Source organism: Microcaecilia unicolor, chromosome 12 (genome assembly GCF_901765095.1).
Source record: "Microcaecilia unicolor chromosome 12, aMicUni1.1, whole genome shotgun sequence".
NCBI classification, from domain to species: domain Eukaryota; kingdom Metazoa; phylum Chordata; class Amphibia; order Gymnophiona; family Siphonopidae; genus Microcaecilia; species Microcaecilia unicolor.
In genome coordinates this window covers 94,147,956-94,174,825 of record NC_044042.1, presented here as the reverse complement: position 1 = coordinate 94,174,825, position 26,870 = coordinate 94,147,956, and the positions used below count along the sequence as shown (strand labels likewise).

General features: G+C 42.0%; 1 protein-coding gene across 1 annotated transcript in view; it reads left to right on the top strand.

The window, feature by feature from the left end:
• LOC115482026 (ATP-dependent RNA helicase DDX42-like) overlaps positions 1 to 26,870 on the top strand; it is a 172,022-nt gene that overhangs the window by 61,808 nt on the left and 83,344 nt on the right. Inside the window, 2 exon segments of the mRNA XM_030221570.1 lie at positions 8,921 to 8,957; positions 10,981 to 11,133. Coding sequence (XP_030077430.1) covers positions 8,921 to 8,957; positions 10,981 to 11,133 — 190 coding nt within the window.

Below are 26,870 nucleotides of genomic sequence, written 5' to 3'. Positions count from 1 at the left end.
TGTAACAATAAATAAACCTCCCCTGGGGAAAGCACTGGTAATTCAATATTATGCAGGTACTGGGCAATCTGGTCCTCGCATACCAATTCTGGTGTATATAGCTTTCTATAGAAATCAGTAAATGCTTGTGCTATTGCCCAAGAGTCTCTACAGTCATTCCCTTCAGGAACTTTATTGAAGTAATTCTGTTACGCAATGCTTTCTTACGTAGTTAAATGCCGGAAGCTTCCACACCCTATTGCCTGATTCATAATATTGCTGCTGGGCAAATTGAAGCTGTTCATGTATTTATTCTAAGTTTAGGTCTCGTATCGCATTATATAACCCCTCCAGATGGGACAACTGCGACCTCAGTACCGCCTCCTGTTTATGACATGATTTCCAATTTGGAAAGTTGCTGTCATAGAGTCTCCCTTTTACTTTCTCGCTCTTTACTCCTGTGGGCAGTAAGGAAGACTATCTTGCCCTTCAAACATGCCTTAAGACTTTCCCAAAGTATGAAAGGAGAGTCCCCTGATCCAGTGTTTGATCTGCAGGTATTCTCGTATTTCCTTTTCTAGAGTGGATACATTTCGCTGGTCCAAAAGGAGGCCATCTGCGAAATGCCAGAAGCACCTACCAAAGCAAGTAGAAGCACAGTTCAAGGATAAAAAGACAAGCGTGGTAAAACCATACCCTAGGCTCAATGGATACCTCATCAATCCATGGTATTAGTTCGTGACTTGCCCCCAAAAGTCAATTTGAGAGCCGGAGTCATGAACAACAGAGTAGCATGTGTAGTCTCGGGTTGAGGGATAACAACCATGCCACGGATCCAATAGATCCCACATCTCAAAAAGCATCTGTAGTTGCTTCCCATCAGCCTTCCCATATTGTACTTTTGGGGTCAAATTAAGCTGAGCATCAAAAGGTGTTAAAGTCTCCTCATAAAATAAGGTGATCCTCAGCCTGATTCCTAAGTAAGGAACTTTTTGGTCAGAGTTAGGTGCATAAAGGTTAACCAAAAGTGTTTCACTCCTGATGACTTATAAATGTTAATAGTAAATACTTCCCTTGTTTGTCCCGGATAATATCTTGAACATGAGGATTAATATAATGAGCAATTAATAAACCCACCCCATTAGTCTTAACACCCCTCTTATTGGAAGCTAGAAAAATATAGGGATACTGTTTGTTTAATCAGATGTTTCGTAGAAGGGTTTAAGATGAATCTCTTGTATAAAGCAGATCGCTCCCTGTAGTCTTTCACTCCCAGTATATCAATCTCTTTAAATAGCAATTGATGCTTGCGTGGGATATTCAAATCTCTCACATTCAGAACAAGCAAATTTTTGGTGTACCCAGTGTGAAGTTATTGAGAGAGAGAGCAACCAATGAGACCAGCCAGAGAAAGTCGGAACCCACATTTTAGTCTACTTTGCCTATAAGAAACCCCATTACTACCCAAGACATTGTAACCTTCACCATCCCCCTCCCATCCCCAACCATATTAGAGCCCAATTGCATAGGGGCCCTCAAAGGAAGTGACATCCTCACACTAGACCTCTCCCTCAATCTCCCCACCCCCCCAACCAACCAGCTACTTGTGCCCTATCTAGACGGAGGGACCCTTACTCCATAACAAATTATATGACCTTTACAGGTTGTTGCCTAAACCATTACAGAACAGAATCTAGCAACTGCTACAAATGAGAACTGTTTGTTATAGGTTGATTAGTTTTCGTGAAACATCATCCTGTTAACAGTTGAAAAATAGCAGCTTTATAGTAGGATAAAGACTCAGCCTGGTGGATCCAGTTCTGATGATGGGCCATCTGCCTTGCGTTGAAGCCTTCTCCCCTTCTGAGTTGTTCGCCTCAGTCATTGCGCCATTGTTAGCTGATGAGGCCCCTCAATAGTACTCTGATCACTGTCCTCCATGAGCGACCACAGCTTTGCTTCTTTGAGCAAATTGCGTTCTTCAGATGGCGTACCCACCTTATGTTGCTTATTTTGGAGAGTAAAGGACAGGTCAAATGGGTAGAGCCATCGATATCACACATCATGGTAAGCTAATCAGCGTGTTATATCTTGAAATTCTTGGCGCTTCCTTATGGTCAGTGCCGACATATCAGCAAACAATTCCACCTTAGAGCCTTCCTAGATAGTGTGGCCCACCTGACGCGCTGCCTTCAGTATTCGCTCTTTTTAAGGGAAATCTCAAGAAATACACCACAGTATCTTTAGGTCTTTCTCAACCCTGGGCCCCAAAACTCGATGTACACGTTCAAATTCGATCTCTGGTAGCAGGTTCAGCCGCCTTGAAGAACTGATGACAAATAGATCTAGGGTTACCATATGGCTCCAGAAAAAGGAGGACACATTGATCCAGTCCGTGCTTTGCTTCCATTGAAAGCAATGGAAATAAAACCCAGACTGGCTCAATCTGTCCTCCTGGAGCCATATGGTAACCCTAAATAGATCTCATCTACTTTTGAGCTGTAATGTCCGGCCCCACTTCTGGAACCCCAAGTGCACAGAGATTACTGCGGTGTGCTCTGTTTTTTGCCATCTTCAATTCTGAGGAGAAGCTTCTCATGCTTTTTATCTAGCTCCATGCATTTACTAATCAGTCCTGGCATAGTTCATTTTGGAGAGAAAGCATGACTGCTTTCAACTCCTCAATCCAGCCCCTTATCACTCTCTGGTCTGCCGGCTGAGTATCTTCATCTGGCTGAGCTGTGGCTTCCAGCGCCATTGGAGCTAGCGCATCATCAGGCTGCTGCGCCATCTTGTTTAAGGACTGGACTGGAGCAGCTGCTGAATGGTAGGCAAAAAATCGGGCTTTTCTTTTCGCCCTGCCATGCGTTCCTTGGAATCAGCTGCACTTCTCAAACATCGTTGGTGGCACAGAATGAGCCTGCTAAAGATAGCTGGCGGTGTGGTTCAGAGGAGCTTGACGGCTACGCAGCCATCTCTAACAGTGATGTCACTTCCTCCACGTATTGGATATATATAAATCTTGCCTTTGCTCTGCTCTGGTAACACCAACACATTCATCATTTAAAAGTGGGTGCTGTGTTTTGTTTTTTTGAACCTCTATATAGTTTCCACATTGGGGCTTAAATATGTAAAATGCCCATTCTACATGCTGAAATTGCTTATCTAATTACTCCAAGCATGGCAGTAAGAGAGATGCCTAAATTTTTCTACATCTCAGCCAAGTGTTTGTAGTGCTATCTCAGAAACTTAATGTCACGAAGTGCCTAGCCACCTGCCTGGGGTTACCCTGCGGCCACTTAAGAGGGTCTATCCCTAGCACAGCTGAGGTCCGCCTGCACTTGCTGCTTGTGCTGTGCACTAGCACCCTTCTCCCACCAACTGGGTCACAGCCGCCTCTGGGCGGGTCTTCTCTCAAATTATCCCCAGTGATTTCTAGGTTACTGGGGCCACACTTCCCAGTGGTCCCACAGTTCCCGGAAAGCACTTGCAGACCAATATACAAACCAGGATTCTTTAGCAGTCCAGACAGGCAGAATGAGCAAACAATTGTGTTTATTCTCAGAACTTGGAACAGTGGACAAAAATGTGCTGGCAAACAATAACAGGTAACTGAAATATGGATCAATTATAACACTAACTAAGCATCTGTTTATTGTCTAAACAGTACCTGGGAAGATCAGGGCAATATAATTCACGGAGCCTCACAAAGAGATCTCTCTTTCTCCCTGGCTAAAACTGAAGCAACGGCCAGCATCTGCTTAGTAATTTTCAAAACTCCAGGCCAGTCAGAGCCCAGAACAGTTGAGTTTCAAATAAAAACTGGTTTCATCACTACAGGCACTGCCTATTATCCGTGTACCAAATAAAGAAAGAGAAGTCAGTAAAAGCTTTAAGCGTAAACATGCACCAACTTCTGGCCAAACGGGAGAAATACACTTCAGAACATAATGCAGGAAAATATCCAATACATTTTACATACTTAAAAACACACTGTTTCTTCACACTTAAGTAATCAAGTATTTTTATGTTACTATGGATGTTTTGTTTTTGTTTTGTTTTTGAGGGTTGAAGGGGGAAGATGGCTAACTGGAAATATTGTATAATGCAACTTAAATAATATCTATCTCTATACATTTACCAGATGGGCGATAGGATATTCGTCTCACAGCTTGTGAATATTAATCATTAATTATCAACCCAGGACCTCAACGCTACCAAGCTTGGCTATTCAATATAGAATACTTGCTCTTTCCTTCTTTGTTTTAAGAGCGCCACCGCTTTATCGTTGGATAAATGTACCTATCGTCGGTCTTTATTCTTTTTATTTTATTTTTATTGTGAGGGGAGCACTACCAACCAATGTAAAAAAAACTCCTTAAGGAGAAAAAACAAAGGTTACTTAGTCAACCCGCCACTAAAAACACCCACACTATGAGAGGAATATCTTCCAAATTACTGCATTGAAATCTAACCTATTACATTCTGTGACAATTCTTTGTAATTTTATTTCTTTTTTATTTTATGTTTTCTCATTGAACAGCATACTCATGCCCCACTCCCAGCTATGCACTTACCTTATCGACTCATAAGCCTTGCTGTGTTGTGGCTTAAGGCATTCTCTCCTCCCACCACTATTCAGTCCTTCCAACCGGTTGATGCGTTCTCTCGATGCTGTTCAGTCTTTACTCCTATAGTGTTGTTTCACGTCTTGCTTCATAATCTCCTTTTTCTGCTTTTTCTTCTACAAGAATGTCTTCTTTCGCAATTGTTATTGCTGCTTCAGGAAAAGTTTTTCTACTAATGCGATTCCTAAAACTTTTCCTGAAGCAGCAATTACTTTAAGTACCCAAAAGGCTCTTTCACAACAGAACAGGAAAGTGTTAACATTTAATTTGTTCATTTTACTACACAGTTTTTGTAACATTAATGGCATATATAAGAACTTAATATGTCTGAATTAGAACTTGTAGAGTATAAGATATTCAACAGTCAATCCTAAATAAATATATCCTCTTATGTTTTACTGTTCTGGTATATGTTTGGAGGAAAAAGCCTCAAATACGGACAGATACTCCTTTGCTGGACTTAAACCTAAGGGAGTTCTATCTAAATCATCACAGGCTTAAAAAAAACTCCCAGATTTTAATTGCGTGACACCCAACACTCAAGCCAGTAAATGTGTAGGGATCACTTATCTTGCAGCTGTTCAGTCAATATATCTATCATCCACGGCCCCACTCTGGCCGAGTTTCGACTCCTGCTTCAGGGTACCGTGGTGTCTTGTGATCGATATCTATGAAAAACAGCATATGTGTTACCATCCAGTAATATTGTAGCGACTCAATATTCAATGGTAGTGCTCTCTTCACATTAAGTGCTGAGTCTTTCTGCCTACAGCGCTTGCCAATATGGTGGTGGCCTTATATCTCCTGACGTCAGACGCTACCCAGTTGAGCCCCTCCTTTTAAAGAGGCACTGCGTTATAAGGTTATTAGTGGGGTTTTACAGCTCTATTAGAAAAATTGATTCCATTCAGTCCTGGAATTTAAACCCATTTCATACAATAAATCCATCGCTGCTCTTGTTGTAATAGCGTAAGTTTCCTGTCACCTCCTTGGATCCTCCATTTCCATTGCTGTAGCACAACACATCTTAAGGATGTAAATGGATAATTAGTCTCAATACAATGTGCTGCTAGGAGTGCTGTTGTCTTGTTTGTATGGATGTTGCTTTTGTGTTCAGTCAGTCTAGTGACTAGTTTCCTCGATGTATATTTTGTTGCATGGACGTATAACTCCATATACTACTCATTCTGACAAGCATGTAGTAGTGTGATTAAAAATGTATTCCTTGCCAGATTGAGGGTCTCTAAACTTTTTGGTGTTTGTGTGATATGCCAGTTGTTTCTTAATATTTCCGCCAGACATGGGGCTGAAATTTAATAACTGTGACTATTTACTATCACCAAGGCAGAAGAACGATGAAGATGAAAGTGTCATCACATGTATTCTGCAATATTCAAATTCAACCCCATGTCTGGCGGAAATATTAAGAAACAACTGGCATATCATACAAACACTTCCAGGGATTCAAGAAATGAGATTGAGAATGGCCTATTGTAGAGGAAAGAACTTGAAAGAGATTTTATCCCTGGCGGCGCCTTGAGAAACACGCCTGATGACACCTACACAGAAGGACATAAAAGTTGCGGGAACTGTGGGTTGTGTGCCATCACGCTACACACCAAAAGGTTTAGAGACCCTCAATCTGGCAAGGAATACATTTTGAATCACACTACTACATGCTTGTCAGAATGAGTAGTATATGGAGTGATACGTCCATGCAACAAAATATACATCGAGGAAACTAGTCACTAGACTGACTGAACACAAAAGCAACATCCATACAAACAAAACAACAGCACCCCTAGCAGCACATTGTATTGAGACTAATTATCCATTTACATCCTTAAGATGTGTTGTGCTACAGCAATGGAAATGGAGGATCCAAGGAGGTGACAGGAAACTTACGCTATTACAACAAGAGCAGCGATGGATTTATTGTATGAAATGGGTTTAAATTCCAGGACTGAATGGAATCAATTTTTCTAATAGAGATGTAAAACCCCACTAATAACCTTATAACGCAGAGTGCCTCTTTAAAAGGAGGGGCTCAACTGGGTAGCGTCTGACGTCAGGAGATATAAGGCCACCGCCATATTGGCAAGCGCTGTAGGCAGAAAGACTCAGCACTTAATGTGAGGAGAGCACTACTATTGAATATTGAGTTGCTACAATATTACTGGATGGTAACACATATGCTGTTTTTCATAGATATCGATCACAAGACACCACGGTACCCTGAAGCAGGAGTCGAAACTCGGCCAGAGTGGGGCCGTGGATGATAGATATATTGACTGAACAGCTGCAAGATAAGTGATCCCTACACATTTACTGGCTTGAGTGTTGGGTGTCACGCAATTAAAATCTGGGAGTTTTTTTTTAAGCCTGTGATGATTTAGATAGAACTCCCTTAGGTTTAAGTCTAGCAAAGGAGTATCTGTCCGTATTTGAGGCTTTTTCCTCCAAACATATACCAGAACAGTAAAACATAAGAGAGTGTATATGTATGTATATATATATATATATATATATATATATATATATATATATATATATATATATATATATAAGAACTTAGCCATGTTCTGGTTGAGCATACATTAAACGTGCTCAACCAGAACATACATGGAACTGCTGTTTATGTAATCTCACAGTCTCTAGCATTTAGAACAAAATAACACAGTAAAATAATTCTACAGAAGTGAGTAGACAGTAGAGCAGTCTTACTTTTCTTTTGCTGCAGTAAATACCCCAGATGTTGACCAGCCTTATTTTTCCTGGCCTTGGAGTTTTTATAATTTCTGTCAATTTGTAACCCACTCAGAACTCTTGATGGTGTATGATATAAATATTTTAAATACAGCAAATTTATTTATATTTATTTTTATTTTGATATACCACAAACAGTCCACTCACTGGCTACTAAGTGGTTCACAACTCAATAGGCAGAAATGACTTCCTTTTTTTTTTTCCCCTTCCTGTAGTGCCACCACTTGTATGCAACACCTTTTAGAGCAGTGATTCCCAAAACTGACCTGGGGAAACCCCAGCCAGTCAGGTTTTTAAGATTTCTACTATGAATATACATGAGATAGACTTGCATACCAATGAGGCAGTGTGTACAAATTGATCTCATGAATATGCATTGCAGATATCCTGAAAACCTGACTAACTGGGGCTCTCCCAGGACAGATTTGGGAATCGCTGCCTTAGAGAGACAGTTTATGATCTACTTCTCCAGTACACACTACTTGTTAAATTGTAAACTGTAGAATTAGGGAATCTGATCTGGTTTGTCAGTATACACTTTGGTTCAGGATTGATCTGCATTAAAAAGGTTTCAAGTAAATTATTTTTTTTTCCATAGGAACAGAATAATGGAAACTCCTTTTAGAGTAAGACCCAGAGTGTACCAAACAATTAACTATCACATAACTGAAGCTTTATATAGATGCTTTAGCAAACCAGTTAGCTTTTTTTTTTTTCCCTGTGCCTCCATAAGACTTCCAGTTCAGTCAGATTCTGCCTTTTATTTGAGCTGCAGTAGCATAATTCATTTGCAGCTATCCCTGGTTCCCTTCCCTTCCATTCTGTTTAACTGCTCATCCATGTAGCCCAGCCATTGTAGCAACAGACCCTGGCCTAGGGTAATGGATTGAGGCTCCCTCCAGAACTTAGTATATATGCACCCTGTATGTCCATTAGGTGTCGTTGAATGAAAAATAGGACTCCCAGGGACATAAGGGGTTGTGAATGCTGTTTTGCTGTACCATAGACCTTACCTTAGATTTAGACTGGATTTTCTAAAATTTTCATTACTCACCTTTCCAGATCAAACTCTAGGCAAATTATAGTTCTGCTGTTGTCACTCAGAATACAGCACAGAACGGTTGGGATTTTTGAAACCCAAATTCCTCATTGGTGTTTTGATGCTGACCCCCTATAGTGTATATAATATAGTTTATTCAGTGCATGGGTATCCCAGATGTATCTGTAGGCGCATTTTCTGAACTGACCAACAAAGTGTTCACATTGATGGTCCAAGTGTTTGTCAGCAGAGATGCATGCTGGGAATTCATTCACACTTGATGCTTCTCCATAGTCAAGAATTTTGAGAAGACAGATTTTGTGAGTGGCACTTTGTGATTCTGCCCTCCTTCCTTAATCTGAGGAAGTAAGAGTTCACCCGTGTTGTGTCACGTGTTCTACACTGATGTGTTTGTGTTTTCTTGATGCTTGTTATCGCTAGTGCTGATATGGTGATGGGTCTGTGGAACATTTGCAGGGAAGTTTGTTTCTCCGTTTTTTTTTTCCAGGGGTATTCGAGATGACATCGAAGAGGAAGATGATCAAGTGAGTTTGCCTGTTGTATTTCTTTCTATTTCATGTTAGTGGGAAGAAACAATGAGAGCTGATACGTAACCATAGTGAACTCGACCTTTGCCAATGATCACTAGGGCTTACAAAAACTGGGGATAAATGTTTAGAAAGGTGCAGAGTTTGACTGGGATTCTGTGCTTCCTGCAGCTCTTTGTTCTGCTGCTGGCAGCTGCTGAAAAACACCGAGTTCGGCTTGGAAAACATTGTGCTGCTGGGTTCAGACAGGAATCAGCAAAGCGGGCAGTTTAGAGCACTGCTGAAGTATGAGCCTAACTTTGAATAAGCTCTACTAAGTGTGTGTATTGTAAAACAAAAGCAAAATGCGTATGCAATCAAATTAAAAGTTTTGACATCAACTGATGTGGAGATCTGTAGCATTTAACCGTGTTTTCATGGCATGGTTTCCTTCAGCACAGTGAGAGTCATGCTTAATCTGTCACTTGTATTCAGTTTTCTTCTCTTGAACTGCAGCTGTACCATAGATAGTCACATACTTGTAAACTACTAGACAGTGTTTTGCTAGGAAATAAAACATCTGCAGATAAAAAAGAGGTTAAATATCTTTAAAAATAGTTGGAATTTGATTGTGTGAGACTGTTGCTGCTGTTTTTCCATAGCACACACTTGAAGACTGGGCTAATTTTTCAGCAGCTGAGTAGAAGCTGGTCCCAGTGCAAGTATTAAGTACAAAGAAACCATGGTCTGATTTTCTGCAGATTTGTTAGGCGAGGGAATTAGCATTGCCTTCTTGTCTGACTGCTATCTGCGTACAGAAAATAAGAGAGCCACTACAGTGTTTGGTCTGAAGGTGTTTTGAAATAGGTAATTCTGGTAGAAAAAGCTTCAAGAGCTCAGTCATGGAAGTTGCACTGCACCAAAGCCCCAGAAGTGAAACCAGCTCACTAAGCTTTACCCTATTTTCCATGCTTTTCCCTTTTTTTTAAATAATTTTTCCCATTTACTTTTAGACATGAGTCTGTAGGGTTTGTCTCATTTTTACATATTGTATCACTTTTTTCTTTGCACATTATTTTCATTAACTTATTACAGATATTGGTACACAAGAATTGATGCATCTGCTTCCTTAAAAAAAAGTTTTTATTTATTTTTAATTAATTTATTGTGGACACTTGTGTACGTCTATTTTTTCCTCCCAGAGATTCTTTTTTCTGGATTAAAAATTATCCAGATATAGTTGAAGCTTCAGTCTCTTCTGTGGAAACTGAAAGCCTTTGCAACTGGAACTGCCAGGGTTGAGAATTTTGGCAGGACATTTCTGTGCAGTTAGACCTAACCCCTTTAACTTAATTTATCTGTCAGAAGGATGACTCTGTGTGGCCTGCCCAGTCAGATGGTGCCTGGCTAATTTTAAGCTGTTGGGGGATAGTCTCCCTTGTTTCCAAAAAATCATGTCGGTGAATGGAAGTTGTGCCTGATACCCACAGCAGAATTAAACTGGAACCAGACATGCCCCAAGCATGCTCTACAATTGAGTAAGAAGGATTAGTGCAGATTAAAAAGAAGCTTTTTCTATTACTGGAGTTTTTCCCCCCTCCTTCACTCCACTTAATTTCATATGACTGTGCTGTGGGTGTACATGGCATGGTTGCTATTGTCTTCCCTTTCAGATGTGTTTTGAAACAGAATCTGTTCTATGTGTCTGTGGATTCAAGAATAAATTGCACCTGTGCAAGTAATCCCAAACAATCCATATTGAATATTCACATAGCCTTTCTTTGAGGGTGAGTGAGCTGAAGAAAGTTCTAAAGTGATTTCCCTTAAAATAGCATTTTGTGGTTCTAGCATGTTGCTTCTTTATCAGATTGTGAGAACAGGGCGATGAGACTGGGTTTGACTGCAGTGGCTATGTGCACATTGCCCTTTTTGGTTTATTCTTTGTTGCACACATCCCTCATTAGAGGGCATTCCTGTTCTTTTAAAAGATGCATCTCTTGTAGTGCACGTATGCACTTTTCATTGCTGTGTTTTGCTACAGGAAGCTTATTTCCGGTACATGGCAGAAAACCCTACTGCTGGTATGATACCAGAGGAAGAAGAGGACATCTATGAGTATGACAGCGATGGAAATCCAGTTGCATTAACTGCAAAGAAAATCATTGATCCTCTCCCTGCCATCGATCACTCAGAGGTAGGGTTGGGGTGATGGCCATTTTTAGACACTGGTTCAATAGTACAGAAGAGGCTTATGAAATAAACATTGGCTGGGCCTATTTGTGTCAAAGTTCGTATAGAGTAAGCATTCAGGAATACATCTGATGCTTTTCCACTTTTCGGAATTGGGAAGCGTTTGGGGGAGACACCGAAGGGAGCAAAGTTGGTATCTTGACTGGCAAGGGGGTACTCCAGGATCTAACTTGGGGAAACACAGGCATAGGGGTTTGAACCAAGGCTAGTTATAGTATCACACTTTCTACTTGTGTTATTATAGTGATAAAACACTAGGGGTACAGTGAAAACAGTGGTATTCAAAAAAGTTGGTCTTTTGAGTCATAATTATTTTTAAAAATTAGTGTAAGGAGTGGGGAAGTTTGTTATTTTACAAGTTCAACTCTGCTCATCTCACTAGAAGGTGGGAGTGGGTTTTTGGCAGAGTTGGGGGAGGAACTGTTAAATGTGGATGATGCTCTTCATCGCTGTTGTGGGATACTTATTCTTGGTCTTACGGAGATGTTTATAATGTTTGCGATGTTTCTTTAGCTGTGTTATCAATAAAAATGTTGAAACAAAAGTTAGTGTAAAACATAAACAGAAAACAACATTGGTGGAAAGTAAACTGTTTTTGCTTGTTGCTTTGTGTGTTAACATTTATTGATGGATTTTATGAAGAGAATCATTTCATTATGCATTTTTTTTTCAAACTTGTTAATTGAACATGTCTAGTGTGTGCTCGTTTTTTTTTTTTTGGGGGGGGGAGGGGGTTGTGTTTTAATAACTTAAGTTATAGAAAAGGTTTTATAGATTAAAATAAGGAGGATATATTAAGGGAAAGGGAATGGGGCTTAATATACCGCCTTTCTGTGGTTTTTGTAACTACATTCAAAGCGGTTTACATAGTGTATATAGGTATTTATTTGTACCTGGGGCAATGGAGGGTTAAGTGACTTGCCCAGAGTCACAAGGAGCTGCAGTGGGAATTGAACCCAGTTCCCCAGGATCAGAGTCCGCTGCACTAACCACTAGGCTACATTATTTTATAGGGAACTTACAGGAAGTGATGTGTCTATGAGCAGAACTAGACCTGCTTGTTGTTTTTTGTAAAGGGTTATTCATCTGAGAAGTGATTTGTGCCTTTTAGATGTACATTCTCAGAAAGCTGACTGAAACTTGAGTGTTTAACTGCAACCAGCTGGCTAGGTTGTGTCTGAAAATTGGCCTACATCTATTCAGCTATAACATTTAATCTGTCGTCTGCTAAATCTCCCCCACTCTCTGACCCAATCATACCTTCTGACCTATCTGCCTATTCTTACTCGTGGGGGAGAATTCATCACAAAAAAAACAGTTAACATTATGCAGCCTTTAGTTGTTTCAGTAATGCAATATTTTTATATAATAATTTATTTTGTACAGAATTCCCCCTTTCCTTAGGGATGGTAACAGATGAATCCAGAGACTTGTGGTTTGTGACCATCTACCGGCAGGTGGAGATAGAGAGTGCAGAACTGAACTGTCTTATAGGATGGAGTGCTCCTTGGTCAGTCAGTATTCTCTATCTCCAGCAGGTGGATGGATGGTCTGTCGCAAGCGCCTGGTTTCATCTGAGGCTTGCTCCTGTTCTCATTTTTTAGTTCAGTGAAGCTTGGGGTGTATCTGAGTGGTGCCGCCTTTAGAGGGGTACACCTGGTGATACCAGGTCCCTCCCCTCCTTCTGCCGTCTCCTGCCTGTTCTCCATTCTCCTTCCTTACCAAAGGGACCAGTGTTTATAAAACTATTTAAAAAAAAAAAGTGATAGTCTTTGAGAACAAGCCAGCTTCTGGCAGACAGGGTATTTGGATTTCTAACACTTCCTGGGGTGAGTGCCCTTTAATTTTATTACAAGCGGTGGTAGTTTCAGTTTCATATTGGTGCGCATGGCCACAGAGGTAGTTAAATAGATATATAGATAGCTGGGTGGCTGGTGGACGTGAGGATCACCTGGTGACGCCTGCCTGGTGCAAAGGTAGCGGACCTCACGCGTCACCTAGATGGGATTTTAGATAGTGTTGGGGAGGAGTCGGCTGTCTTGGTACATGTGGGTACCAAAGACATAGGAAAATGTGGGAGAGAGGTTCTCGAAGCCAAATTTAGGCTCTTGGATAGAAAGCTCAAACCCAGATCCTCTAGGGTAGCATTTTCTGAAATACTACCTGTTCCACGCGCAGGGCCCAGGAGACAGGCAGAGCTCCGGAGTCTCAATGCGTGGGGATGAGACGATGGTGCAGGGAGGAGGGTTTTAGATTTGTTAAGAACTGGGCAACATTCTGGGGAAGGGAGAGCCTATTCCGAAAGGATGAGCTCCACCTTAACCAGGGTGGGACCAGGCTGCTGGCATCGGCATTTAAAAAGGAGATAGAGCAGCTTTTAAACTAGAAATGGGGGAAGGCCGACAGTCGCTCAAAAGCACATGGTTTGGGATAAGGTATCTTTCAAAGATATCACCAAAACAGGGAAGATAGGGTATCCTGATAGTGAGGTTGCAAAAGAGACCGTAGTAGATCAGGTGTCCCTAAATAAAACTAAAAGTCAGACAAAAGATTGCAAATTACTAATGTCAAGTACTAAGCATGATGTAAATAGGAGCAACAAACACATTTTGAAATGTCTATATGCGAATGCCAGGAGCCTAAAGTTAGAATATATTGCACTAAATAAAAAATTAGATATAATAGGCATCTCTCGGACCTGGTGGTAGGAGGATAACCAGTGGGGGACATTGTCATACCGGGGTACAAATTATATCGTAGTGATGGGGTGGATCGAATTGGTGGAGGGGTAGTATTGTATATTAACGAGAGCCTTAAATCAAATAGATTGAAAATTCTGCAGGAAACAAAACACTTCTTGGAATCACTGTGCAATGAAATTCCATGTGTAAAGGGGAAAAGGATAATGATAGGAGTGTGCTACCGTCTGCCTGGCCAGGATGAACAGACGGATGCAGAAATGTTAAAGGAAATTAGGGACGCAAACAAACTGGGCAACATAATAATAATGGGTGATTTCAATTATCCTGATATTGACTGGGTAAATGTAACATCGGGATACGCTAGGGAGGTAAAATTCATTGATGAAATCAAGGACAGCTTTATGGAGCAGCTGGTACAGGAGCCAACGAGAGAAGGAAAAATTCTAGACCTAGTCCTTAGTGGAGCGCATGATCTGGTGTGGGAGGTAATGGTGCTGGGGCAGCTTGATAACAGTGATCATAATATCGGATTTGATATTAGCTTTGAAGTAAGTATACATAGGAAATCAAATACGTTAGCGTTTAACTTTAAAAAAAGGAGACTATGATAAAATGAGAAGAATGGTGAAAAGAAAACTTAGAGGAGCGACTGCGAGGGTCAAAAATTTATATCAGGCATGGGTGCTGTTCAAAAATACCATCCTAGAAGCCCTGGCCAAATATATTCCGCGTATTAAAAAAGGAGGACGGAAGACCAAACGACAGCTGGCGTGGTTAAAAAGTGAGGTGAAGGAAGCTTTTAGAGCTAAAAGAAAATCCTTCAGAAAATGGAAAAAGGAACCGACTGAAAATAATAAGAAACGGCATAAGGAATGTCAAGTCAAATGCAAAGCGCTGATAAGGAAAGCTAAGAGGGACTTTGAAAAAAAGATTGCGTTGGAGGCAAAAACACGTAGTAAAATTTTTTTTAGGTATATTAAAAGCAGGAAGCCGGCAAAAGAATCGGTTGGACAGCTAGATGACCGAGGAGTATAAGGGGCGATCAGGGAAGACAAAGCCGTAGCGGAGAGATTAAATGAATTCTTTGCTTCGGTCTTCACCGAGAAAGATTTGGGTGGGATACCGGTGCCGGAAATGGTATTCGAAGCTGATGAGTCGGAGAAACTTAATGAATTCTCTGTAAACCTGGAGGATGTAATGGGGCAGTTCTACAAACTGAAGAGTAGCAAATCTCCTTGACCGGATGGTATTCATCCCAGAGTACTGATAGAACTGAAAAATGAGCTCGCCGAGCTATTGTTAGAAATATGTAATTTGTGCTTAAAATCTAGCGTGGTACTGGAAGATTGGAGGGTGGCCAATGTAACGCTGATTTTTAAAAAAGGCTCCAGAGGAGATCTGGGAAATTATAGACTGGTGAGTCTGACGTCGGTGCTGGGCAAAATGGTAGAGTCTATTGTTAAGAACAAAATTACAGAGCATATTCAAAATTATGGATTAATGAGACAGTCAACATGGATTTAGTGAAGGGAAATCTTGTCTTACCAATCTACTACATTCCTTTGAAGGGGTGAACAAACATGGATAAAGGTGAGCCGGTTGATATTGTGTATCTGGATTTTCAGAAGGCGTTTGACAAAGTACCTCATGAAAGACTCCAGAGGAAATTGGAGAGTCATGGGATAGGAGGTAGTGGCCTATTGTGGATTAAAACCTGGTTAAAAGATAGAAAACAGAGAGTAGAGTTAAATGGTCAGTATTCTCAGTGGAGAAGGGTAGTTAGTGGGGTTCCCCAGGGGTCTGTGCTCGGACTGCTGTTTTTTAACATACTTATAAATGACCTAGAGATGGGAGTAACTAGTGAGGTAATTAAATTTGCTGATGGCACAAAGTTATTCAAAGTCGTGGATTGTGAAAAATTATAAGAGGACCTTACGAGACTGGGAGACTGGGCATCTAAATGGCAGATGATGTTTAATGTGAGCAAGTGCAAAGTGATGCATGTGGGAAAGAGGAACCCGAATTATAGCTACGTCATGCAAGGTTATTATTATTATTAGCATTTGTATAGTGCTACCAGACGCACGCAGCGCTGAACACCTGATACAAAGACACAGTCCCTGCTCAAGAGCTTACAATCTAAATAATAGACAGACAAGACAGTTACGGGTGAGGGAAGTAATGGGTGAGAAGGAAGGAAGGGACAAGGGGAGGGCAATTAAGTAGTGGCTAGGAGCTAAAAAGCAGCAGTGAAAAGGTGGGTTTTCAGCATAGATTTGAAAACAGGTAGAGATGGAGCTAGACGTATAGGTCCAGGAAGTCTATTCCAGGGATAAGGTGCTGCGAGAGAAAAGGAGCAAAGCCTGGAGTTAGCAGTGGAGGAGAAGGGGGATGACTAGAATGATTTGTCCAGTGAGCGGAGTTCACGGGGAGGAATGTAGGGAGAGATGAGAGTGGAGAGGTAATGGGGGGCTGCAGAGTGGATGCATTTAAAGGTCAGTATGAGAAGTTTAAACTGAATGCGGAAGCGGACAGGGATCCAGTGACATGGCTTGAGGAGTGGGCTAGTGTGGGTATAACGATTCTGGCGCAGAATTTTGGACAGATTGGAGAGGAGAGAGATGGCTGAGCGGAAGACCAGTGAGAAGTAAAAGGTTCCACATTAGGAGTCATGGACCAAGAAAGGGATCTAGGTGTCGTCGTCGTCAATGATACGTTGAAACCTTCTGCTCAGTGTGCTGCTGCGGCTAAGAAAGCAAATAGAATGTTAGGTAATATTAGGAAAGGAATGGAAAACAAAAATGAGGATGTTATAATGCCTTGTATCGCTGCATACTGCGACCACACCTCGAATATTCTGTTCACTTCTGGTCGCTGCATCTCGACAAAGATATAGTGGAATTAGAAAAGGTGCAGAGAAGGGCGATGAAAATGATAAAAGGGATGGGACGACTTCCCTATGAGGAAAGGCTACAGCGGCTAGGGCTCTTCAGCTTGGAGAAAAGGCGGCTGAGGGGAGATATGATAGAGGTCTATAAAATAATGAGTGGAGTTGAACATGTAGATGTGAAGCATCTGTTCACGCTTTCCAAAAATACTAGCGATGAAGCTACAATGTAGTAAATTTAAAACGAATCGGAGAAAATGTTTCTTCACTCAACGTGTAATTAAACTCTGGAATTCGTTGCCAGAGAATGTGGTAAAGGCGGTTAGCTTAGCGGAGTTTAAAGAAGGTTTGGCCAGCTTCCTAAAGGAAAAGTCATAGACCGTTATTAAATGGACTGGGTAAAATCCACTATGTCTGGGATAAGCAGTATAAAATGTTTTGTACATTTTTGGGATCTTGCCAGGTATTTGTGATCTGGATTGGCCACTGTTTGAAACAGGATGCTGGGCTCGATGGACCTTTGGTCTTTCCCAGTATGGCAATACTTATGTACTTATGTAAATACTGCTCCTGCTGTGGGACGTGGAGAGCATCGTCAGGAATTTGTGTGGACGGCTGTTCGGCTCTTGCTTGCAGGAAGGGAACAGGGTGCAAATTTCCCGTGCAAATGAAGCAGGAGCAGCCGCCATTTTACCACAGAGTGGTGCGAGGTCAGCACTAAATGCGGGTCCTTTGCTTAGGCTGCAGTGGTTCTATGGCACCGTTGTCCTCTCTTCCTTTGGGGTAGGGGAGTTGGTCTGTTTCCTCCCTCCCCCCCCCCCAAGTTAATTCTGTTGTTGCACAATGCCTACTTATTGAAGCAGTCAGGTCACAATCCTGATAAACCTTTAGTTTCCAGGAGGTAGTTTCTCCTGCATTGCTCCCTTCCAATCCTTTCTTGTGGACTCTGCTGCAAAACGGAGATGGGTTCTTTCAGGCTGACAGTGTGATTCGTTGGTCTCTCTATTTCCATCTCATTCTGAGGGTATTTTTTCTGAGCTGCCTGTGGCTACTCAGTTCCAAGGTGACTTGGAGGAGGGAGCACTTTTTCCTGAGGAACCTGATGATCCCAACACGGTTCGCATTTTTCATAAGGAAGTTAGTCTTTTATCACCAAGGCTCTTCAGGTGCTGAATATCTCCTTCACTGAACTGGAAACGCCTGCCTCCTCTAATCTGAATATGGCAAGTACTAGGCAGCCGCCTAAGACTTTTCCAGTACACAAAGCAATACAGGAGCTCGTACCTGCTCAGTGGGCCACCCTGGACGCCTCCTTTCAGGAGGTGATGGCGATGCGTTTGTATACTATTTCAATGACTGAGCTGGATAAGGTACTCTTCCTAAAGTATATTTCGTTGGTGGTGGCAGTCACTAAGAAGACCACGCTGCCAGTGGAAGACGGCGTGGCACTGAAGGATGTCCAAGACAGAAAGCTGGAATCGGCTTTGAAGCTTTCCTTTGAGGTCTCGGGTTTGTCTCTGCATGCGGATATGCTCCTTGAGTGTGGCTTAGCTGGGTCCAGCAGTTTGTGGATTCCTTTCAGGAGTCCGGTAATTCACCTCATACTGAATTACCAGATATGGAGATGGGTCTGACCTATTTGGCGGACTCGTATGATTTGTTTAGAGCGTCAGCCAAACAAATGTCTAGAGGTCACGGTATCCCCATGTGGCAACTTGTTGCTGGACATTGGGGTGGTGGTGGTGCCAGTGCCTACTGGGGAATGGTGGCACAGCCATTTTATTACATTTATTTTGTGGTTCCCAAAAAATGGAGCTGACATCGTTCTGTTCTCGACCGCAAGGGAGTCAAGAAGTATCTCGAGGTCCAGCATTTCCGCATGGAGACCTTGCTGTCAGTTCTGGCTGTGATTTAGCTGGGAGAGTTTCTCACAGCGTTGGATCTCAAGGAAGCCTACTTACATATCCCAATTTGCCTGCCACATCAGAAATTCCTACGCGTTGCAGTTTAGAGACCTGGGATCCATGGAGGTGCCACTTGACTTGGTATCATGGTCCCAGTTGCATATGGGGCCATTGCAGAAGTTTCTTCTGAAGTGTTGGTTGGCAAAACATAGGGGTACAAAGGCAGGCTGGCTCTCCTTCTGATGGTCTGATCCTGCCAGGCTTGGTGGCTGGATCTTTAAACTTAACAAAATGCCTGAACATGGAAACTCCTCTGAATTGGGAAAGGGCCCAATATCTGGTCAGGATGGTACAGAGGCAGTGGAGTGTGAACAAGGTCTGGTGGCTGATCAGTTAGCTGGAGAGAACCATAAGAAAGGCACTCTGGGCATTCGAGCTCATAGCTAGGGAGAGGCTTTCAGTGCTTTCCAATCTGAAGAAGAAGGGTTACCTTCAAAAGCTGATCAAAAAATGTATTAGTCCAATGAAAAAGGTATCATTTTATTTTATTTTCTATGTTTTGATTTATTTCTGTTTATTACCTTTACTGCTTTCCAACAATGTCCTGGCATATTGCAGTCACCGATATAGCAAATAAACTTGAAACTCCCAAGTGACACTGGAAGCAGGCTTGTTTCCCACAGATAGCTTCAGCTATCTTAGCGGCTCACATTATGGGCTCAGAAAATATGTGGGCGGATTTTTCAGAATAATTATTCCCTGGATCCAGAGGAGTGGGAGTTATCAGAGGAGACTTTCTCGTTCTAGCTTGGTGGAGCAGGATGGCCATGGACTTGATGGCCTCAAGATTGAATGAATGCCAACCTCCCCCATCAACCATTCCTTCATTGAAGAGACATTTGGAGTCGGCTGGCTTGGATGCAGTGACATGACAATGGCCATCTGCCAGTGTCCTGTATAGATTCTCTCCATGGCTGCTTCAGTGCTGAGCTCTTCAGCAGGTTGTGGCACATCCAGTCTGGTGATTTTGGTAGTTCCCAATTGGCCCTGGAATCCATGATACATAGATTTGGTAAGGTTCAAGGTAGGAGAGAGTCTGAGACTGCCTCACAGTTGGGGCCTTCTCATCAAGGGTCCAGTCTCTTCTGAATTGTGGCCTGGCTCTTAAGAGGTCTCGGTTGGAGCATAAGGATTACTTAGAAGAAGTCATAACCACTCTTCTGCAGACATGAGAGATCTACATCTCTGGTGTTTGAAGCCTGGTGTGGGGAGCAGGAGATCTCCTTGTGTCGCTTCCATCTCTCTACATTCTATATTTTCTGCAGGAAGGGCTTGGCTATGGACTTGGTGCAGGTTGCAGCACTAGTTTATTATTGGGTCTGACTAGAAGGGTTCTCCTTTGTTGCTGCATGCTGATATAGTATGTTTCTTGAAGGAAGTGATGCATCTTCATCCTCCATTGAGGGTGGTGGTTCTGGGAGATGAAACTTTCCTTTCTCCACCATCAGTTTCAATGATTCCTCCCTGCCTAGCGTCGAAGGCGGTCTTAGAGGGAAACCTAACCAACCCCGGAAGTGTGTTGGAAACGGCGACCAGCGAGGACCTAGAACCCGCAGCAACCGACGCTGAAAGCTGAGGGAGCTTTGTCTTCTTCGGTGAAGAGCTCGGAGGTAACTCGGTAAACGATTTGGGTGATGTTAAGTTGGATTGATACTACACTTCAAAAAGCGTCAGGTGATGTTGAAAATTTAAACAGTAAGTTCGAAGGATTAAAAATGACTGTAGGTTCTGTTAAACAAGATCTTACAACATAAGTAATAACCCTGCAAAAAGAGGTTGTCAATTAAAGACTTTAAAAATATGGTTATTAAAGATAACAGCAACATAAGAAGAAAAATAGAGCAGATTGAAAATTTTAATAGACGCTTCAATCTCCGCCTTTTAAATTTTCCTAAGTTATCGGGAGTAACTCCAATAGAAACACTTCGAAGATATTTGATTGAAATATTGAAAATTCCCTCTGAGGCTATACTCCCGGTAAACAAGATATATTATATTCCTAAACCTAAAGGAGGAATAGGAGGTGTGAAAAACGATATTTCTGATCTTCAAAATATATCTGCTATACTGGAGCAATCTTCAGAAATAATAATTGAGAGAGCTACATTGATTGTCTCACTTGTCTTTGAGCAGGACTATAATACTATCTTAAGACTGTACTTTAGAAATTCCAAAGCTCAATTTTGTGGCTCTAAAGTTTGGATATACCCTGACGTGACCAAACAAACTCAGCAAAAAAGGAAATCTTTCCTTGCTTTGAAACAAAAGACAATAGAAATTGTGGGTTCCTTTTTTTTTTTTTTTAGCATACCCTTGCAAATGTGTAGTTAAAATGGGTCAAATGAACTATACCTTTTTTTACGCCGGAACATCTGAAATCGTTCCTAGAGTTGAAACAATTGAAAATAATATGTAAATTAAAATTGGAGGTTTGACAGCCTTTTGCTTTCGGTTTTGTATTATGCCTATTTGATCACTTCTCTAATTCATTACTCCCCCTCACTGATTTGAGGTCTAAGAAAGGGTTATATGTTTTCCTACTGAATTGTTTAAATTCTTAAATTCTCATTTCAGGTCTTATATTGTTTCTTTTTTTATAATTTTCTTTGTATATTAATTCAAGGATTGTGAAATGAGAATACTAATGTATTATTATTGAAGAGTTATGCTAGCCCTTGCTCTCAGTAAAATACAGGCCAATGGCCAATGACTCATAATAAGAGCTAGGCTTCTTAAAATCAAAATCATCTCTGATACAAAAGAGAGCTAGCCTGTAAAAATCAGAGATCACCTTTGATACAGTTACATTTCACTGTGGCAAGTGCTGAAATGAGGTAATTGAGAACTGGCAAGGGTGGGGGCAATCCCTTTTGTGAAGTATCCCTGCACACTGGAAAGTTCTGAAGACAGGTAAGTATACATTTTTCAGAGGCCAGGGTCTCATTCTGGACCATTACATCTTTCTTGCCTAAAGTATTATCTTTTCATGTGGTTTCTCTGTTCTCCCTCTGAAGGGAGGATTGCTAGGAGACATTTTTCAGGACCTGCACTTCCTGGATGTGTATAGGGTGAAATGACAATAGTCTAAGGAAATTTTATCGCTTTTGTTCTGTTTGAAGGAGCAAAGAAGGTAGAGGTGGCAAAGTGTACAACAGTTAAGTGGCTCTAGGAAGCAATCTCTTTAGCTTATGTTCTGAGAGGCTAGGTTGGGGTGGATAACCTCTGGCTTTGAGGGCCGCAACCCAGTCAGGTTTTTAGGGTTTCCCCAATGAATACGCATGAGATCTATTTGCATGCACTGCCTTCAATGCATACAGATATATTTCATGCATAATCATTGGGGAAGTCCTGAAAACCTGACTGGGTTGCAGCCCTCAAGGGCCAAGGTTGCCACCCTGGGCTAGATTGTTCCCAGGGGAATGAGGTTGTATTCGACCGTAGCCCAAGCGTCTTTTTGGACCGAACTACTCGCTGTTTTTTATTCTGGAGATTTGTAGAGTGGCTAGGAGGTGGTGTTACATTCATTTATGAGGTATTAATGTTTGGGTATTTGAGCCAAAAAGAATGTTGCTTGTGGGACAGGCGTATTCTAACTGAACACAGCAGATTCACTTCCAACCTAAGGATTCTTTGTTGCATCCCATGCATCTGAACTGGTCTAGTGAGAACCTAAGGAAAAATTTGGTCTTAACTGCTAATTTTCTGCCCTTGGGTTTCCAGCAGACCAGTCCAGCTTCCCACCCAAACTTTCTGGTAGATGTCTGTTTTGAGCTTTGTTTTTGCCCGTTTGTTCAATAGCTGGTAGAGCACTTAGATGAGGGGTGGCCCTGTTTTGGAGAATGGATAAGGAGAGTTTAAGGTTGTAAAACTGCAGGATGGAGGACATCTGCTGGTCAGAGGGCATAAACCCACACATCTGTACTGATCTAATACAACTCAACAAAGAAGATAGGCAGGCGAGACCACATTTTTCCTTCAGGCACAGCGGAGAGAAAGCAACACAAAGACTAACGGTTGAAATATTGGAAACTTGTGTGGTCATCTGAGAACATTACAGACCATGTCCTGAACAAATACTAGAATAGTGAGCAGTTTTTACATGCCATGCCATCATAACAAGGAATCCATTATCTGTAATGTTTGTGTTTGTGTGTTTCTTTATTTATTAGGATTTATTTACTGTCTTTTGGAAGGAATTCACTCAAAGCGGTGTACAGTAAGAATAGATCAAACATGAGCAATAGGTAATTATAGCGGTAAAAATATTCAACTAACAATACAAAGTATGGCATGGTATTCTTGCAATGTCAACACAATATGTAATAGAACATTATAATTGGTAGCGAAGGGTAAGGCAAAGTTGTAACACATAGATGGGTAAGAAAGTAGGAAGAGTTAGAAAGTAAGGTGACTGATTTGAAAAAAGTTGCCCATGAGGTCAGAGAGATGGTTAAATATTATCTCAGCTAGGGTAGGAGTGGATAAACATGTCCTGCTGCAGTCTGTGCAGCCCGAGTCAATCCTTTGTGTGTGTGAGTGAGATTCTTCCTTTAAAGGCCTGTTTGAAGAGCCAAGCTTTCACCTGCTTCCTGAAGTAGAGATAGTCTTGTGTTAAGCGGAGCCTTTCAGGCAATGCATTCCAGAGTGTGGGGGCTACTCCGGAGGAGGCTTGCTTGCGGGTATCACATCATGTTCAGCGCTGCGTGAGTCTGGTAGCGCTATACAAATGCTAATAATAATAATAATGTAATGTCTTTTGGAGAGGGTGTAGTTAGTGAAAGTCCTTGGGAGGACCTTGGTGTCCTTGGCAGTGTGTGAAGGATCATCTTATTCTTCAGATACTCGGGGCCATTTCCTTTCAGGGCCTTGAAGATCAGACATAGAGTTTTAAATTTAGCCCTGTATTGTATTGGTAGCCAATTAAGTTTTTGCAAAAATGGTTTGATGTGGTCATGTCACTTGCAACCTTCTATGAGTCTTGTTGGTGCAGGCCCTTTGTAGTCAGACCATTGTATAGTGCATTACAGTAATCCAGTCTTGATGTTATCATGGCATGTACAACTGGGATAAGATTTACCTCCTTGATGTAAGGAGAGAGGCAGCGTAGCTGTCGCAAATAGTAGAAGCAGCTCTTGAAGGTTACTTGGATTTGGGGAATCAGAGTAAGTGTTGAATCTAACTGTATTCCAAGGTTCCTGACTTGTGATTTGAGGAGGAGTTCATACTTCCCGAAAGGGATTTTGATGCCAGGTATGTATCCACTTGTGTTAGGGACCCAGAGTAGCTCGGTTTTACTTGGGTTCAGACAATGTTTGTTGTGTTTTAGCCCATTCTTGAATTGATGTTAGGCAGGTAATCAGTTTATTCAAGGCTGTAGGTAAGTCAGGTTCAATGGGTATGAGTAGCTGCACATCATCCGCATAAATGTAGAACTGAGTGTCCATTGACAGAATCAGCTCAGCTAGTGGCTTGAGGTAGATATTGAACAGAATAGGTGACAGTATTGATCCTTGTGGTACCCCTCAGGTCAGTGTCCATGGTGGTGATGAGTTGTTGCCAAACATTATGGATTGTTGCCTGTCTGATAGATAGGATCTGAACCAGGCAAGTACTGTTCCATTGATACCTGTTTCTGTCAGTCATGCTAGCAAAATATCATGATCCACAGTGTCAAAAGCTGCTAAGAAATCTAGCAGTACTGACATCGAGGCAAATCCCTTGTCTCGGTTTCTGTGACGATCTAGCAGGGATATGAGGACTGTTTCTGTTCCATAACCAGGTCTGAAGTCAGATTGACATGGATCTAGCCAGTTTCTCTTTTCTAGCCATTCATTAAGTTGAACACAGACGGTTTGTTCCAAGAGTTTCCCTAGAAACGGGATGTTGGATACTGGCCTTTAACTCAAGTTTGTCCTGGTCAAGATTGTTTTTCTTCAGCAGAGGGCAAACCACTGCCCTTTTTAATGCTGTTGGTAGTTACCCATTAGAAAGAGAGGTTCACAATTTTTGTGGCACCTTCTATAAGGCCCATAGTTGCCTGCTGCACTGTCTTTGATGGGCAGGGATCGAGGGAGCAGGTAGATGGTCAAAGGTCTCTTAGGATTTGGCAAAGTATGCAGCAAAATCATTGCAGTTCAGTTTAGACTGGGCAGGCTGGTTCAGTTGTGGGGGTTGCAGTAGGCTGTTTACTATACTGAACAGCTTGGTTGAATGGGCAGGCTGTGCAATGCATTAAGAAAAACTGTTTTTTTGGTTGCTGTTAAGGCTTGGCGGTACTTTGCCATGTGCTTCCTGCAGTTTAGCATGTCTTCATCCAGGTGAGATTTGCGTCATCTCCTTTCCAGTTTTCGTCCGTGTTTAAGGATCCGAAGTTCTGGAGAAAACCAAGGTGAGCGATTGTGAGTGGGGCATAAGACCTTTTTTAGTGGTGCTGTTTTCTCTAAGGTCTTGGCTAAGTGTGTATTCCAGTTGTCAACTTGTTCTGACACTGTTGTCTTTTCATCTACATGTGGATAGTCCAAGGCCTCTAGGAAATTCTCCGCGGTCCGCTTTTTTTTTGTCTCTGATCTCCTTCCAAACTCTGGGAGGTGCCATTTGTTTCAGGTGGTCACTTAGGGAGACTTTAATTAGAAAGTAGGGGGGTTATTTCAATACTGTTATCCACCCCTTTGTAGAATACCAGGTCTAGTATGTGACCCTTTTTGTGGGTTGGAGAATTGATCACCTTTGTAAATCCTAGTTCTGTCATTGTGTCCAGAAAGGCAGCTGTGGTGGTACCTGGGGTTTTGATGTGTAGATTGAAGTCTCCCATGATCACCAGCCTAGGGAAATTCAGGGTCACTTGAGTAATCAGGTCTAGGAGTTCTTGCACGGATGTGTTGTTATGAGGTGCTCTGTTTACCATGAGCAGCCTTTCTCCTCTTCAAGTTGGATTACTACTTATCACTTCTATAGCGCTACAAGGCATACGTAGCGCTGTACACCGTACATGAAAAGACAGTCCCTGCTCAAAGAGCTCACAATCTAAATAGGACAGACAAACAGACAGAACAACTAAGAGGTATGGGAATTAAAGAGGTGGTGATAAAAGGGTATTAAAAAGGGATTAAAAGAGATTCTGACCCATGTAGCTGGGGGATGGATATTCTGCACAGTTTGATGTGTCCCAAATCAAGACTGCAACCCCTCCACCCTGTCTTTCTGATCTTGGTTGATGTTGAAACCTGTTGGGCATAGTTCAGCCAGTGGTAAAACCCCACTTTCATCTAGCCAGGTATCACTTATTCCTAGGATGTCAAGATGCTGTTCATTTATGACATAATGGATCACCGAGGATTTCTTTGCAGCTGATCTGGCATTCACCAGTCCTGTAGTTCCCAAGGGTGGTCTGGGGGTGCTGTGGGTAGCTTTGGTGTGACAATGAGGTGATCTTTTAAGTACTGTTATGTAGGTGTTTGACCTCTTGCACTTTTGTCTTCTCTTTGGTTGTTGGGGATTATGGTTTCCTCTCCCACACACCACTGGGATGCTTGCATGACACATTTTTGTGTCAGAAGCTAGTTAGGCAAAATTTCACTGGGTGGCGCTGAAATCCACTCTTTGCAGATTTACAGGGTGTACTCCAGTCTTCCTAGTTGGCAATGCAGGGTTGAGGCCTGTGAGACAGAGTCCTCCATCAAATACAGAAACAAATGGCTGCACTTAGCACTGCTATGTGAAATTTTTGGAGACAGTACATAGGTTTCCTTTAGTTTTAAGGAAATTATTTAATCTAAGTTGCAGAACCTGATGTGAACCCAGCCAGCCCAGCCAGTTACAATGTTGAGTCTTGGCAAGCGAGCTGTACCTCAAATGGCAGATTCTGTGTGCCTGGCACTTAGCTTCCTGCCAGTCTTTGCCTGCCCGCCCAGGTACAAAACTTAGTTTGTGAGCCCACTATGGACAGAGAAAGTACCTGCATATAATATGTGAACCATTTTGGTTGTACCCACAGAATGGTGGTATATCAAATCCATGATCCAGTAGCGCTTTAGAAATGTTAAATAGTAGTAGTAGTAGTAATTCTCCGAGGACAAGCAGGAGGGGAGTGGCTGTCTAGGTCTAGGATGGGACGCATCCCCCCTGTTTT